The sequence below is a fragment of the Quercus robur genome, chromosome 8 (assembly GCF_932294415.1).
Source record: "Quercus robur chromosome 8, dhQueRobu3.1, whole genome shotgun sequence".
Classification (NCBI taxonomy): Eukaryota; Viridiplantae; Streptophyta; class Magnoliopsida; order Fagales; family Fagaceae; genus Quercus; species Quercus robur.
The window spans coordinates 55,737,209-55,754,456 of NC_065541.1; the positions used below are offsets into that span (position 1 = coordinate 55,737,209).

Consider the following 17,248-nt stretch of genomic DNA (forward strand, 5'->3'; position numbering starts at 1 on the left):
TGCATTAATATTTTTACATCCCACAAAAGAATTTCTAAGTGCCCATAACCCATTGGCCTAATACGTGTGGCGCTTTATTGACCTCCCTATGCACCCAATCAAAACTGAACCTATGACACTCCTGAGCTAATTAATAACACTTTGAGATAATTGAGTGACTTTCCAGCTTGACTTCAATCCTTTTCCTTGAATAGAATCAAAACACAATTTAGTGTCTCCTCCTATGGTAACATTGTGGCTTCCTTGTTGCTCATTAGTGATCATAGCCTAGTTGATTCTGTTTCCACTATCGCTGGCTTAGTGGCTTGATAATTTTTAGATGTAGCATACAGCATGGCTCCCATGCTATCTTTAATTAATCTAGCTAAGACAGCGTGTGACGATGTCACAACTGTGTTACAATTGATCTTTAGGCTACTCTGATCTGATGTGCTCTACAAGTTCATGAATTGATTCTCATTTTTATACCCAAAAACTACCAACTCTTATAGATTCATAGAAATTCAAAATCAAAATATCCATCTAATTAATTGATAATTGACCTATTTTCAAATTTTGTAACTCCCACTATAACTATGGGTTCTATTGCATTGTGTTATAAAATTAAGTAATTTAAGATGTAGTCTTTTGGCCTTTGCTGATAGGTCAAGAATGTATTGACCCCTTATAATGAATTAATTAAGTAATTAGCTAAGTTTATTAATTAATCAAATTAACATGCAATGTACGTGGCAGCATAAACAAATCACCAATTAAACTAAGTATGCAGCGGAAATTAAATTAACATGGTGATTTGTTTACAAATGGGGAAAACCTACATGGCAAAAATCCCATCAGGTGATTTTAAGGTCACCATTCACGAGAATCCACTATTATCAAAACAAGTGGTTACAAATAAAGGAATCTCAGTTCCTTATACCAACCTACAGTTGAACCCTTACCCCAATACCCAATTGGACTTATTCTGTAGTAACAATCTCTCCTTTTAATGCACAGCTCTTAGTACATGACTAACCAATTACACGAATCACAGTACACGACTTCAATCACCAACTAGAGAAGGTTGTTGGCTACAAAGTTCTTCAATTCATCACATAATGAATATCGAGAAACTCCTTGGTTACAAAACCCTACGGTGCCCAAACACAGCAGCTTCTTCACAATAAAGATAAACTAGGGCAAATTCTGTCTCCGGTCACAATTTGCTTAAACAAACTTTTCTCAATACTTGTGCAACTTGTGTCACCTTTGACGGCTCTTAAAATAGTCATTTTATATGTCTAGAGTTGTGAAAAAAGAAAGCCCAAACATATAATCACGGACTGGATGAAAAACAGAACAGAAAATCTGAATTTCATAAACCTCGACAAATACCCTATCTGTTGAGCTGCTGTTAAGCTACGGGCTGGAATAGCTCTTCAATGCTCGATAGATGCTAGCTGTCGAGCTTTAATGAACAGCACTTTTCACACTTGAATCTTAGACAGACTTGCATAGCTTTAACACTTGAACTTGAAACCTTATTTCTTGAAATATTAAACACATCCTAGATCTACCCAAATACAAGTAAAGTGCGTTTTGTCAAAAGATTAGCCAATTACATAAAATAGTGACATATGTTCCTAACAATGGAATCACGTATGTCTTAACAGTAGGCCATTAGGCTGAACCACGTTTGTTCTTTTCTTTCTTATCTAATTTCTTTTGCTTCCTCATCTTCTACAATTTTCATTGTCCTCTTTAATTTTCACAATAATCCTCCATAAGTCAAGACCTCCATTCTTTTTTGGTTGGCAAAGAGCACTCCACACCTTTAAAGCTAAGAACCTTCCTTCCTCATTCTAAGGCTTCCACCAAAATATTTTTAAGCAAAGAGCCAATGAAATTACAGAATCAAATGACTTCACTATATCTGCTAGTATTATTTAATTGTTTCAAGCCAGAATATCAAAAATCTTACTGAGACATGGTTGTACATAATTCCCAAACCATTCTAATTAATGTCCTACCTAGAAAAACCATCCAAATGTTGTTCTCAAATAGCTAGCCTCATTTGCAACTCCAAGAACATACTACATCTCTATAAGATATAAGACACATACCTTGGCACAAAAGTCACATACTTGGTGGCAAATACAAAACTAATGTTAATGAAGAAACTAAAACTATTCCCATATTATGTAGTGATTCTAAGTTGCTAACCATTTTTGTTACTGCTTCTTTGTGTTCAGTTTATCATCTGAGGGACAAAATCAATATTTGGATACTCCAGAGAAGTTGACAGGCCAAGATCCAGTAGCAAATAAACAGGAATGTGAGCAAAGGATATCATTACTAGAGGTTGAGTTGAGAGACTTAAGTGAGCGTTACCTGCATTTGAGTCTAAAACATGCCAAGGTTAAGGACCAGCGTGAGTAACTGGTGATGAATCTCAAGGCCAATACTAATGGAACAAACCAGTTTCCATAGTTGTCATGGATTCCCAGTTCTTTGATTTCCATTATCCCCTTTTTCATTTTGTTCTTTTATTGATTTTGTATCCTAAATTCATATACTGGCTAAGTACCCTTTTATTATTTGGGGAAAGAAAATTGCTTCAAAATATTCATAAAATTTTTTCAAAAATAAAGGAATAGAAGCTTGAAAGTAATGCTTCATGGCAAAGGATATCATTACTAGAGGCTGAGTTGAGAGACTTAAGTGAGCGCTACCTGCATTTGAGTCTAAAACATGCCAAGGTTAAGGACCAACGTGAGTAACTGGTGATGAATCTTAAGGCCAATACTAATGGAACAAACCAGTTTCCATAGTTGTCATGGATTCCCAGTTCTTTGATCTCCATGATCCCCTTTTTCATTTTGTTCTTTTATTGATTTTGTATCCTAAATTCATATACTGGCTAAGTACCCTTTTATTATTTGGGGAAAGAAAATTGCTTCAAAATATTCATAAAATTTTTTCAAAGATAAAGGAATAGAAGCTTGAAAGTAATGCTTCATGGCAAAGGATATCATTATTAGAGGTTGAGTTGAGAGACTTAAGTGAGCGCTACCTGCATTTGAGTTTAAAACATGCCAAGGTTAAGGACCAACGTGAGTAACTGGTGATGAATCTTAAGGCCAATACTAATGGAACAAACCAGTTTCCATAGTTGTCATGGATTCCCAGTTCTTTGATTTCCATGATCCCTTTTTTCATTTTGTTCTTTTATTGATTTTGTATCCTAAATTCATATACTGGCTAAGTACCCTTTTATTATTTGGGGAAAGAAAATTGCTTCAAAATATTCATAAAATTTTTTCAAAGATAAAGGAATAGAAGCTTGAAAGTAATGCTTCATGGCCTAAATTCTACCACCATTGCATTTGGATGTAACTTTTTGTTGAAAGTTTGTCAAAATGTCATCTTAAGAAAAATATCGTTGCCAAATAGACATATAAATATATATACTAGTAAGCATCAACCCCAACTAAAGGGTACATTGTCGGCTCGCCCAGGCAACCCGGACCTGTCAACACCAATGTAGTTGGAGGGGATTCTTCCAACTATCATTTACTTGAAAAATTTTAGAAGGCCATTCATAAAATTGGCATTGTACAAATTTTATAATGAATTCGTAATTTTTTTTTCAAGTGTTATTTCAAATCTCATTGCTTCTACACCCTAAGCAGAAGGTTTGATTCATTTAAACGAGAAAATGAGTATTAATCACCAATTTCGTTTTTAATGGAATTGGGAAAAAAATCTCTAAAATATCATGTAGGGATGAAAGGCCCAGATAAGGATATTGGACTGTGGGCCGCACCCGAGGATGTCAAAGAGCCCGAGGACAGACAAGTTTTAGTGAAGGTAAGTAAGTTATTGGGCCGAGGAAAAGGTCTGGTCATAATAAACAGGTGATGTTGTTCGAGGAGCCACCCTTCCTCGGCCAACAGAGTGGAAGCCTGAAGTCCGACCACCCATCAAGTATTGGGCAATGGACAACCGTGCTTGGGAGGATAAGCTTTAGAGAGAAGTAAGTCAAAGGATTGAAAAATATCTGGGAAGAAAGCTGCTACCACCGCATTGAATGCTCTGCACCTAACCAACTAGCCACATTAATGTGGAGGTGATACCTGAATAGTGACTTCTAACCTCACAACTACCCATAAAAATTTCAGGAATGTGCTGATGGGACAAGTGTCAAGAAGATTAGCCATCTGATCTACACGTGGACGGCTAAAATGAAAGAATAAAATGGATATAAAAGGAGGAGGATTCCATTACAGGGGGGATCATCAGAAAACTAGAAAAGAAATGACTGTGTAACCAAGAACTTGAATATTTGTATAAATTTAAGGGAAATATATAAGAACATACCATCCTTGGACTTGACCGAGGAGTATTTTCTTTTCAAACTGTTTGTTTTATTCATTCTTACACCAACTAGCCTACTGTGATCTATACTTTAACTCATTGAACATTCATTAACAAGCCCACTCTCTAACAAATTTATTGTTTTGGGCTTATTGGGCCACTGTCCAAATCTCTTGGGTTGTGGATCAAAACGTGTCCTTACATATCCCATTACTACAATCATGCATATTATATCATTCTAATTTCATTATTGATGCATTTCGCTACATATATTTATGTCATATCGAATTTTCATATTTCATTTTTATTGGAAACACCACTTGGATTGCGGCTTATGGGTATTGGTTGAAAAACACAATCACATTCAAGAAGTATCATTATCAATATTAGTTTTAATCTTATGTTAATGTTTACGGTTATTTTGTTCATGTTTATGTGTATTGTTATTGATAGCATTATGGCCCTTAAAATGCATTCATTAGTGATAGTCTGCTAGAGTCTGTCCAAGTGTAAGTAGAAGAAAATAGTTCAATTTAATTCTCTTCTTCTTCTTCTTTTGGTTAGGCTTGGGTCTAGTGTCCAGTGACACTGGACCCGTTAAGATGGTGACACATGTCCACTTTTGGACACATGTTACCATCTGACTAGGTCCAGTGCACTGGACCTAACCAATTCCCTTTTTTTTTATGTGTTTACATCTAAACCAAGTCCTTTTTTTTATGTGTCTTAGTTTTTTTTTTTTTTTTTTTTTTTTTTTTTTTTTTTTTAATTCTTAGTTTTCTTAAATTTCAATGTTGAATTGTTATCAAACTACAAGTACTTAAAAGTTGAAATTGGATGCATGGTGTGGAGGGAATTTGTTTTTGGTTGTTGATTTTAATTTCTTCTCATTATTACCATACTCTTACTAGTTGTAGATCTGACAAGTTCAAATCTTGTGATCTTGATTTCATGATTATTTGAGGCAAAAAAAATTAGTTTCTAATTGAATGTTATTATATTCATTTCACTTTTTTTTTCTTTTCCCTCCTCATTGCTCTTTCTCTATGACCCTACCATTTATTTGACCTGACCACACCTTCATATGAATCCATCACAATGGGATATTATACTAGCTTCGATGTAGCCAATTTAATCGTGTTGGTGTAGGCACAAGCAATATGTTCCTAGCTTCTTCATACAATATATGGTTAGCCCAAGCACAAATTAAAATATTGTCCAGGTAGAACAGAGTTGGAGTGAATTTGGTGCTTCTACTAGAATTATAATGGATTTGCTCCTAACTTTATGACTACTGGTAGCAACTTATTTTAAATCTCATTGCTTCCACAACCTAGTCAAATAGGTTTTGACTAGATCATGAATGTTTGGAATCCATATTATGCCAGGAGAGATTACTTTTGCTAATTCAAATTGAAGGATTTGACAATATATATATATATATATATATCACATAACTATAATAGCGTATATTATATCTCATCTGGTTATCCATTTTCATTTTTGATGGTATTGGGAAAAAAAATCTAAACAATATCACATAACTACAATAGTGTATATTTTATTTTATCCAATTTTGGTCTTGATACATTTTAGTGGATTTGTCAGGCAGCCAAGCACATTTGTTGGGTTTACAATTTCAAGTCCAAATTATTAAAGCCAAAAATGCATGACAATAAAATAATTTAAGTATCCACATTTGGATGAACCCTTGCCAACTTATAATTATTGGTAAAAAAAAAATTTACTAATGAAGGCTTAAGGTTAAGGGTATTGCTTGGAAAACAAAATCACAATCAAGAAGTATCATCATCATGATTTTCTATCATTATTAGTTTTAATATTACGTTGATATTCATTATTATTTTTAGTTTATGTTTATGTTTATGTGTATTGTTATTAACAATATTATGTTGTAACCTATGCTTACACATAGAAACATTTAACTCTAGTGATGATGAGGTGGTCTTACCTAGGTGAGTAAGGTGGTCATCTCGTCTTTTGCGCTATGTATTATGAAGAGCCACTTGGATTCAAAATTAAAAAGATTAAATTGAACACATGGTGCAAAAGAATACAACAATTAAAAACTAATTTAGATTTTGATTGTGCTTCACCTTTAATATAATATATATGATATATGATAATCTTATTAACACACAATATCTATTGGAAATATGGGTTTTAGCAAGTGTTTGGTTTGCTATTTTTCAGCCAAACTTAAAGTGGGACGCATACGCATAGGTCCAAAGTGGAACATATTCTCGTCCATGAAGACATTATCATTACCTAAAACTATTTAAGGAGTGAATAAGAAATTGACTCTTAGAGGGCCCACTTATACGTGGTGTAAGTGGTAAAATCCGTGTTTCCCACATAAGAAAGATGATGGACATTTATGAGATTATGTCTGTTTATTGTGCAGTATTTTTTTATTATAGAACAATATGTCTATTCATGTTGCACCATCATAAATAGTAAATCTCTTATTTATTCTAGAAAAATTTTAGTTTTCCATTTCATGTTCATAGTCAGAGGGAGAGAGAGACCATTTTGTTCATTATAGCATTCCGACTGTTGTGCTTCGTTTGTTTGTCGTGATCAATGTATCCTGGGAGATAGAAGTCCAAGAAACTTAAAGCACTGATTGTGATTCCTCAAGGAGATAGTGTCAAACAGTAATCTTGATCAGATTTGCACCATTCATTCTTTACACATCCAACTTGTGAGTAATTCCATTTATTTTACAAATTTCTATTTGTTGTATTGTGTACAAATTCTATAATTGTTTTGTTTATAGCAACTGTTTGTGTTCTTCATAATTGGATTTTTTTGTGTTCTTATTTACATCATCAAAAAATTAAATTAATTTCGGCAAAACTTCCAACAATCCTACCATCAATCCTAAAGGAACAGCGATTTAGACAACTTAGGTGTCAACTTTATTGAGATCTCATCAAATCTCTTCGAGATCTCTTCGACACTGTTTAGATCTCATCAAATCTAGTCAAGATTTGACCAAAATATCGCAGAGAATGGTAAAGAAACCATCATATCGGCAAAAAATGGCAACGTCTAACGATGGAGATTGCTCGGATCGATTGGAATCAAATTTTCTTGCAAAGACCCACTACTCATCCCGCCGTCAACCATCACATTGTATGGATTCGATCAAGTCTCAAATCAATCCCAATCAAATCACTTGGTTTATTGGGTACCAGATCGGATTTGGACAGCCTCATTGTCACACATTATGAAGGAATTACACCTCATGTAGACTTCTATTAGGATTGATGAAAGTGTTCCTAATTTAATTTGTGACATTTCTCTCTTTTTCTTTGACTTCCTTTTTTTTCTTTTTATAATACAATGATTTTGTCTGTTTCAAGGATTATTATTCTCACCAAGGCAAATCCACATCTAAATTACTGGCTTTATAGTTCAACCCCCATAATTTTCCTTTTCCCGCAAGACATGAGTAACATGGCCCTCTAAAGACAATGGCGTACAAACATTATATTTCTTGTGTTCTTTGAAAAGTGGCTAGAGTTCAAATCCCAACAAGAGTATTATTGTAATGGAAAGAGAGGGGTTTTTTGTTTTTTGTTTTTTTTTTTTTTTTTTTGAGAAACCAAAAGAGAGGGAATATAAGAGGTTGTTTGGATGGCTTGTTTCCATAACTCAATTCTCTATTTCCATAACTCATAACTCAAAAATGGTGGGACCCATAGCTAGAAGTCTGTTTGGCTGCACCATAACTTTGTTTCCATAACTCTGTTTCCATCACTCAATTCTCTAATTTTTTAGTTATGAGTTATGGAAACTGAAAACATATTTTGGCTGTTTTCAATTTCCATAACTCATAACTCAATGGCATTTTTGTAATTAAACACACATGGGACCCACTAGTAATAATTCAGTCGCAACTTTTGACCAATCTACTTTTTTTTTCCTTTCTTCTCCTGGTTCGGTCTTCAGTTCTTCCCTTTCTTTTTTCTTTGTTCTTTCTTCTTTCACTAGGTTCGGTCTTCAGTTCTTTCTTTCTTTCTTCTTTTTTTCTTTTTTTCCTTCTTCTTTCACTGGGTTCGGTCTTTAGTTCTGGGTTTCTTTCTTCTTTTTTCTTCTTTTTTTTTCTTTTTTTTTTTTTCATTGGGTTATGTCTTCAATTCTGGGTTTCTTCTTTTTTCTTTTTTTCTTTTTTTCTTCTTTCACTGGGTTCGGGTTTCTAGGTTTCCTTTTTTTTTCTTTTTTTTTTTCACTGGGTTCGGTGAGTTTGGGTACTTGGAAAAAAAAAAAAAAAAGTTGCACTAAGTGACAAGTATGGGGCCCACAAACAGTGTGAAAAATATCAAGTGATGAGTAATGAGTGATAGTGCCAAACGGATAGGGTATTTTAAGTGATGAATAATGAGTGACGGAAATTAAGTGATGAAAAAAAGTGATCCAAACAGCCTCTAAAGGCTTCTATCTTTACTTTATTCAAGGAAAAAAAAAAAAACTTTGTTCTGACTTTTTTTTTTTCCCGTAATTACTGTTGTGACGTGATTGGTTCATATGAAAATCGTGTTGCACCTATAGTAATTTGTTACCTCAATATGCTGTGAAAAAGGTAGTTACATTTTTTGCGCTTTAGCATTGCTCATCTTAAGGATTAGCACATAGGATGGAGAAATCTAGTAACACTGTTAATTAAACAAAGATAAAAACAAAAACAAAAACAAAAAACAAAAATATATATATATATATATAAATAGAATTTTGGTGAGGGAGAGAGAGAGGAGTCCGTTTTTGTTATATGGACAAGGTGAGAGAGTCCATGAAGAGAGACATCAGGAGTTCGGGAGGTATGGTTTTATCAGATTATTCATAAGTGTTGTTGGTTTTAGTAAGAGGAAAATTCTATCAAAAGTTGTAATCTTGATTGCTTGAAGAGTTCGTTTTAAAAACGGTCTATTAGGGAATTTTTATTGTAGATGGAAACTAGCAATTGTCTTAAGAACTGGATGATTTCTCAAACATATACTAGAGACGTAACAGAAGGGGAATAAATAAAAAGAATCGACATTTTATTTACGCAAGAATGATGAATCAACAATGCCATTTGTTATTCCAATTATACAATGCATGATGTTCCATATATAATCAGAAAAACATTGGCAATTACTAAAACACTCTACTACTCTACAGACAAGACAAGAACCTCAAGAGCTTCCATTTGATGCAAGTGAAATGACATTTACTCCCTCAGATCTCACCGCACATTTTACTCATAATTTTTATTCTTCTTTTTTTCTTTTTCTTGTAAACCTTTCTTTTTACAGTATGGAGTATGCTCGGATCACCTCAACAATTGGCGCTCGGCACAATGGGCATTTTCCTCCACCACGAACCAACTCATTTGCACATTTTGAACAAGTGCACATGTGCCCGCATCTGCAAAAGGTTACAGTTTTTAAGGGAAGGAACACGGCCAACAACGAAAATCAGCACACCCTCAGAACAGAAAATAATAAAAGTTGTTCAAAATATTGGTGCAAGTATACCTGTACAAGAGTGAATCAATATGGCTATCACAACAAACACAGCAAGTTCCTTTCCTCACATGACCCCATTTAGACCCATCTTCTGATGTCTCAGCACCCAAGCCTGTAACATAATTGCTTCTTTCAGCTCAATTATATAAGATCAAAGATAGAAGCATAAACAATCAATGTATTTCATGATTATGATAAAAGAAAATCAACAATGAAGGAAATGTGAATGGAAGGAGCTGCACTTACATTCTGTTCCCACCCCCCAAAAAAATACATATATATTTTTAAATTTTAAAAAAGTAGAATAATGATGAACGGTATTGAGTATGTAAACAAACCTTTTTCACCAGCTGATCGATTCAGAGCCGCAGAGACTTCCTGTCTGACAGAACGCTGCAACTCTAGTTGCATATCCATGCAGGCCTCCAACATCCTCTGCATGTGGCTCATGCCTTGATGAAGTCTTGCCATGTCTGCCCTCAGATCATTAATCATCTCCCATTCCTGATCCAAATCAATATCCACATTAGGGGCAACTTAAAAGGCAGATATAATATGTAAACTGGAGATAGATCTGGAATTCACAGGTTTTGGACAACATAAGAGAAAAAACCACAGCCCACAACAACAACAACCAAGCCTTAGTCCCAAATGACAGCACACTTCCCATTTATGTTAATCATCAGCAGAACATGTCTTATTGGCACTGCAAACAAGACTTACTAACCTGGACATCCCATGAATAATTAAGTTACATCAATAATATTCCATATAAATACACATTAGATGATTTCAGATGGCCACAACCATAACACACGATTGTAACAAAATATTGGAATGACCTCAATCTTAATATCCTCGATTATAGTTCCAATACTTCAATGACCCCATATCTGGTTAAGGGTCGTACCTTAAAAGGCTATGTAAAACATGCCATTTAGTCAGGAAGTCCTAATGCTAGCTTCAACTTGTTCTACCGTTATGATAAAAAGAAACAAAATGCATGACATGAAACTTAATGGGGAAAATTGAGTTTATTAGCAACAGCAATATTTGGTTCCATAATTTGTAGAAGAAAGATTGCTCACCATTTCTGAGCGATGCATGCTATGACGAGACCAGCCAGTGTGATGCAAGTCCTGGTGCCAAAGCGGCTGTGGAGGGGGCACTGGTGGAGATGGTAGAACAAGAGAAGGTCTGTTAATGGCATCACGTTGATCCTCATTCTGGTCATCCCTCTGCTCCTGATCCCGCTCAGGTGAAGTAGGAGTTGGTGTAGGTAAGTTTCTATGCAAATCCCAGTCAATGGGAGCCCGACCCTGCCTCTCCACATATGACTGTATTAATTGGTCCAGACTTTCACGGAACCCACTACGAAGAAGATTAGAAACACTTCTCCTACAACATTAAGGAAAAAAAGTCCATCATGTGTGTTAAATTACCGATTGTCCCAAAAGCTTAAGCTTTTAGGAAATTGTGAATTTAATCACTTAACCATAAGTCTAACACTCCCCCTCACTTGTGGGCCTAAACTTTCCCTTAATAAGTGGGAGCCCAGCAAATGGGAATTTAACATTTTTAAAATGAGAGGTAGAGTAAAGCCAGGGATCGAACTCAGAATCTCCTACTCTGATACCATGTTAAATTACCGATTGTCCCAAAAGCTTAAGCTTTTAGGAAATTGTGAATTTAATCACTTAACCATAAGTCTAACAATGTGAATGTCAAAAGCAAAGGTTCAACATCCACGGGGGTCTTAACACCTATGAAAATTCTGAAAATGATCAAATACCTGCTCAAAAGTTCCCGGAGTTCCATACTGTACACATTATCATCATCTGGCGGATGAAATCTATTGAATCTTCTAAATGGAACAGCACGACGATTTCTTGGAGGAGCAGAAGGCCCTTCTGACCAATTTTCAACAGTTTCCCGAGAGCCATCCTCACGCCAAACCCCTTGAGCTTCTTGTCGATGCCCCTCCTCCCCACTTGTATTCCTTAAAGGTTCCTGAGTCCAATCATTGACTGAGTTTTCTTGCCAATTTGTATCCATATCTTCAACATTGTCATCTCTCCACCCGTTAAACTGACCATAGGTTGTCTGTTGCCAGTTTGCTCTCTCATCTTCAGTAATTTGTTCCTGCCAATCCCCTCCTTGATTAGCAGTTTCTTGCCAAGTTATATTCTCAACACCTCTGTGGGTTTCCAAGTTCACTGTTTGATCAGGCAACTGATTGACGTCACTTTCCTGACTCCTGGACTGTAATTGTTCATGATTTTCATGTTGGATGTCCTGTGAAGAGTTTGTTTGAGTCCGATCATTTCTAGAATCATTGACATTATTGTTAGATGTGGTATCGGAATGGCTGCCTACTTGACCACGAACAATAGTTTCTAATCTGGAGCGGAATCCATCCCTAAAAGAGAAAGTGAACCTGTTATTGAACCAATCAACTAACAATCACTACAGTTCCTTTTATGTTTCAGCAACAATCAATATAATTCTTGTGCTTCTTAAAATAAAAGACAATGACTATCAATACAAAAATTTGTAAAATAAATTGGGAAAAAAAAAATTGAAGAGAAATGCCCAATGTACACCACATGCAGATGAGCTTTGTATTTCTATAAATGCAAAGTATACATCCAAGCTCCAACCATCTAAAGGGGAGAATTTAGAAAACAAATAGAAAAGAAACTGAATATAACTGCATATAAGAAGATAATGTGCAGGCATGTGTCACACATGCTACAGAGCAAGCAAGACACAGAAAATTTTTTATCAAGGTACTTAAAAGTTATCCCAAAATGCTAAAAAAATTATATTTTCAGAAATCTTATTTTATACATATTCAACAAAGGATCAAGCAGACATGAGAACAATCAAGAGATGACCAAACAGATTAGGTAAAACAATGAAGATTGGACAGGATGTTGTCCAATCATTTAAAACCATGTAAATTCTCCATCATCTTTTTTCCCAATGATCAAGGCTACTAATACAAAGCCAGAGAGTATATACTATGGGCTATCCCAAAACACATAACATGATCAGATCTCCCCCCCCCCCCCCCCCCCAAAAAAAAAAAAAAAAAACCAACAACAAAAAAAATCTGAAGGATTATAAAATAAATAAAAAGTTTGTGTACCTTAAACCAGAAACAGTATGTCGTTGTCTCAACTGAACTAACTCACTCGCTGCCATAGAAGGAGGTCTCTCCTCTTCAACAGGTCTTTCATTTCGCAAGAATCTGCCTCTAAGTAGTGACTGGAAAATGTATTGGCATTAGTAGCAAACCATGGCTATACTGGCAAGCAAAACATCCTAATGTTGTATAACAAAACATCACATCAGCTAAAAAAGTGCTAAAGCTGACCTCACTGAAAATGTTTTTGAGTACCAAGTACAAAAAACACACAATCACAAGCTAGGACACCATTAGTATAATAAAATCTATTGAAACTTGAAATATATACATGTAAAAAATAAAAATCTTAAACTAGCAAATGACATAAAGTCAATTGATAGGAACTGATTCCATAATAACATGTTACAATCATTTACCTTACATCAAAAGAATTCCAGAAAAAAACAAATCTAATCTCACCTAAGCGAAGACTTAATACAAGTATAGCAAGTTTAGCCTTCTCTCAACAATAAATATTACCTTTTATAATATAATTACAATTAATAAGCATCCAATCATACAAGCATGATTTTATTCTGGTGATTTAATATCTACAACTAAAGGAGGAAAAAAACAGATGGTGAAGGAGTGTTTTGCAATATATAAATACATGAAAATATCTTCATGTCAACCTAGAATAGAAGGAAGTGCAATGTGCTAGACAAGACCTATCTAATATAATTTTTTTTCAAAAAGACTAATATTTACATAATCATATAGATCTAGATAAGTTTCAACAAATTCAAGCTTCTTAATGAAGAAAACTAGAAAGAAAAGTCCAGTAGTCCAGACTATATCCTAATGAGATAAAAGCAAACAGGGAGAAAATCCCAGTAAAAACTGTAAAGAAGCAGAACGAAAAAGAGTATTTACATAACTTGCAGGTTCAGCCTATACTCTGCAAGGAAGAACTTTGGGAGTTACACACTAAAACATTTCTTGGGGCAGGGGAAAGCTATCCTTCAGAAACTGATTTATCAATTCCAAAACAAATGCAGAGTATTTTAATTACAATGGTATACAGCTACATGACACACCATGGAATTCTATTCTACAAATAAAATCTATAAACATTATGCAGCTCAATTCCACAATCAAATACTATTTGCCAACTTTTATCCATTTTCCAGTAGCTTATTTGCATAGTGTTTATCAAAAGATATAATTTTTGGTAGCTTTTATACAAATTTGTGGCAAAAAGCTAAAAGCTAGCTTATTTTAATTTTTAGGCTTGCTAAACACACAGGCTTGCTAAACGCACAATTATACTGTCGATTTCCTGTTGATGGGGGGAAATATAACATATTCAATATCATGGGACTTAAATTAGTAGCTTAGAAGTATGAAAAATTGAACAACCTTCTTGATAAGCAACTGACCTGAATGCGGTTGCGATGAGCAAAATCTGAGACAGCCCGATGCTCCAACAAACCCTGAAGTTCCCTCTGCCTTTCTCTCTCAATCCTCACAAGCAAATCAAGTAGAGCCTGTCTTCCACGCAACCTCAGCATATCCCTACGGATATGCTCAGGTTGGCCTTCATCATGGTCAGTAACCAACCCATCACGAACTTGATCCACCTGATCACCAGGTCCAGTGGGCTGATCTTCCCGCCGGCTCCCACGAGCTCCTCTCTGCTGACTTGTCATTTGCACCCACTCCCGAACAATTCTCACCCTTTCACGCTCTGTTTCACCAAGCCATTCTGATCTGGGACTATTGTTCCTCTGAGCAACATTTGAAGAAGGCTCACTAATGCCACTCTCCATCCAGCCCCGAACTATTTGCCTCACTCTCTCCCTCTCAACATCGCCAAGATCGGGAGATTGCTCCCTACTAGACCTGTTATTATCCACACGTTCATTCTGCAACCCCATCTGATCATGGGCCCAACTGCCAAAGTCATTTTCACTCTCACTCACGTCTCCCAAACTCCCCTGAATCTCACTCTCCCGACTATCTGACATGTTTGTACTGGACATATTAGTATTAGAGTCCTCAACACTCCTCCGTTGCCTCAACCTCTCCCTCACTCTGTCACGAGCCCGACTCAACAAATGCTCATCCTCCAACTCGCGCCACATTTGCAAAATCGTAGATGCCTGAGTGCTCGGCCTCTCCACAGCCCCCTGCCGCCTAGAGGTCGGGGACTGCGACTCCCTCAAAAAGGAGGAGTCCAGCATCGAAACAGTGTGCAAACCCGCGAGAGCCATCAACTCTGACTCCCGATTCCTCCTCTCAATGGTGGTTATCATCTCCTGCGCCTGGCGGGCAGCCCACCTACTCAAAATACGAGAGTGGCGATGCCTTGCAGCCGAAGACTCTGCCAAATCATCACCCTCCAAAGCAGACCTCCTCCTCCTCCTCACGAGCTGATCACCACCCTCATCATCCTCATCATCTGGAGTCCGTGCAGAGCTACACGAAGCGAATGACATACATTCATCCAAGTGCCCACGCATGAATTCCTCCAATCCACGCTCAAAATCAGAGCAGGCATCAGTGGATTCCGGTTTCTGTTGCAGTGGTTCAAAATCGGTCATCCTCACCCAATTCCCAATTCCCCCACCAACAGAACCCACCACCACCTTCAATCCCTCTAACAATGCAACCCCACCATTACAATTGAACCCTTAACCCTCCATTTCTCAACCAAAAAAAAAACAAACAAACCTTTTGCTCTATAATACAAAACCCCCAAATAAAAAAAGCAAAAAAAGAAAAACCCAATTTGGGTTTTCTCAAACTCATACAAAAAAAAAAAAAAAAAAAAACAGTACCCCACTAATCAGAATTAAAATTCACAGTGTCATTAACACACACCACCTGATAAACAATAACAAAGTCAAAATAAATAAATAAATAAATAAATAAAAATTTCCAAACCCTATCTAAAAATATATATACCCACAATTTAAAATTTTTGACTGGATCAATTGGAAGATGGAAGAAAAAGATTGAAGCTTTGAAATGAATTGTGGAAATTAGGGCAAAATGGCAGAACAAGGAAACGTACCTTTGAAGAAGCTCCTATATGTGTATATATATATTTATATATGTATTGTATGTGTGTGTTATGTTTGCAAAACCCTAAACTTTTTTTTTTTTTGGGTGAAAATGGTGAAAATTTTTGTTGAAGACCCAGAAAAAGAGAGATCAAAGAAGAGGATGGTATGAGAATTTATAAATTACAAAAATGAGAGAGAGAAAGAGATGGCTTTTTTTATTTTTTATAATTGAAAATGGATTTTTTTTTTTTTTTTTTTTTTTTTTATAAATTTTTATTGCTTTGTGAATTGAAAGGAGAGACAGCGGATCTAAAGATCAGAGAGAGAGGGGTGATCCATAGTGGATGAACACGTAGATTTTTTGAGATTAATAATTTGGATTTTGACACGTCATAATGTGTGATTAGAGAAGCCAATAATAAAGAAGGACATTAGTGTTTTTTTTTTTTTTTTTTTAACTTTTAGTAAAGCACATAGTTCCCACTAAACTCCACATAATTAACCCTTGGGATATGGTTTGCGTATTTATTAAGTGATTGAGCAAGGATTGAAAATTAGAATGTGTTTTGTATTTTCCGTAAAGTTGAGTTTTGGATACTTGAATTTGGATTTGAATTTTAAAGTGATAGATTTAAAATGGTTTAATTTTAAATTTCTAAATATTAAATAGATTTCTAAGATTCTATGGGTTTAAAAGTTTATTTCAAATTCAATGATTTTAGAGTTTAAAATCTTTAGTGGATTTATCAAATCCAAATCTTTGATTCTTTTTAAATTATTCAAACAAAGTATTTGGATTTTAATCACTCAAATCCAAATTTATGTGTCCATATCCTGCCATCCAAACATTTTTGCATTCATACAAATTGTATGGATTCTAAAAAAAAGGTTGTATAATAGTAATAAAATTATGATTATATTTAGAAGAAATGATATATTGTATATAAATTGACCCTAAAAATAAGAGACATTTTAAGTTCAAACAAATAAGAACTTAAATTTTTTTTTTTTTTTTTTTTTTGGGGGAGTAACAATAGGCCCTTAAATTAGTTGGAAGAAGTAGATAAATTCGTTACTCAAAGAAATCTTTATTAGACAAGTTTAAACGCGTGCCCATCATGTCCAAGAAGTTCTATCAAACTGAAATTAAGAAACAAAGA

The 17,248-nt window shown here is 35.2% G+C and overlaps 1 protein-coding gene across 2 annotated transcripts; it reads right to left on the minus strand.

The window, feature by feature from the left end:
• Positions 1-9,401: 9,401 nt before the first annotated feature.
• On the minus strand, positions 9,402-16,281 carry LOC126697147 (uncharacterized). Of its 2 annotated transcripts, XM_050394015.1 has the most exons (8): positions 16,097-16,281; positions 14,460-15,906; positions 13,042-13,160; positions 11,683-12,327; positions 10,979-11,288; positions 10,229-10,394; positions 9,900-10,002; positions 9,402-9,789 (listed from the first exon to the last, which is right to left on the minus strand). In XM_050394015.1, the coding sequence occupies exons 2-8, from the start codon at positions 15,621-15,623 to the stop codon at positions 9,672-9,674; spliced, it is 2,625 nt and encodes an 874-aa protein (XP_050249972.1). In that variant the 5' UTR covers positions 15,624-15,906; positions 16,097-16,281; the 3' UTR covers positions 9,402-9,671. The 2 variants fall into 2 exon arrangements, with proteins under 2 accessions (XP_050249972.1, XP_050249973.1); XM_050394016.1 differs by having other exon boundaries at positions 11,683-12,309; positions 14,460-16,279.
• Positions 16,282-17,248: the final 967 nt, after the last annotated feature.

Bases quoted from the DNA above. Each gene is read 5' to 3' on its own strand.
- LOC126697147 (XM_050394015.1), bottom strand. From the start codon at position 15,623: ATGACCGATTTTGAACCACTGCAACAGAAACCGGAATCCACTGATGCC. The intron at 12,328-13,041 runs GTACACAAACTT...GTTCAATAACAG, and splicing joins CATACTGTTTCTGGTTTAAG to GTTCACTTTCTCTTTTAGGG. The intron at 10,395-10,978 runs GTGAGCAATCTT...GATTTGGATCAG, and splicing joins GCATGCATCGCTCAGAAATG to GAATGGGAGATGATTAATGA.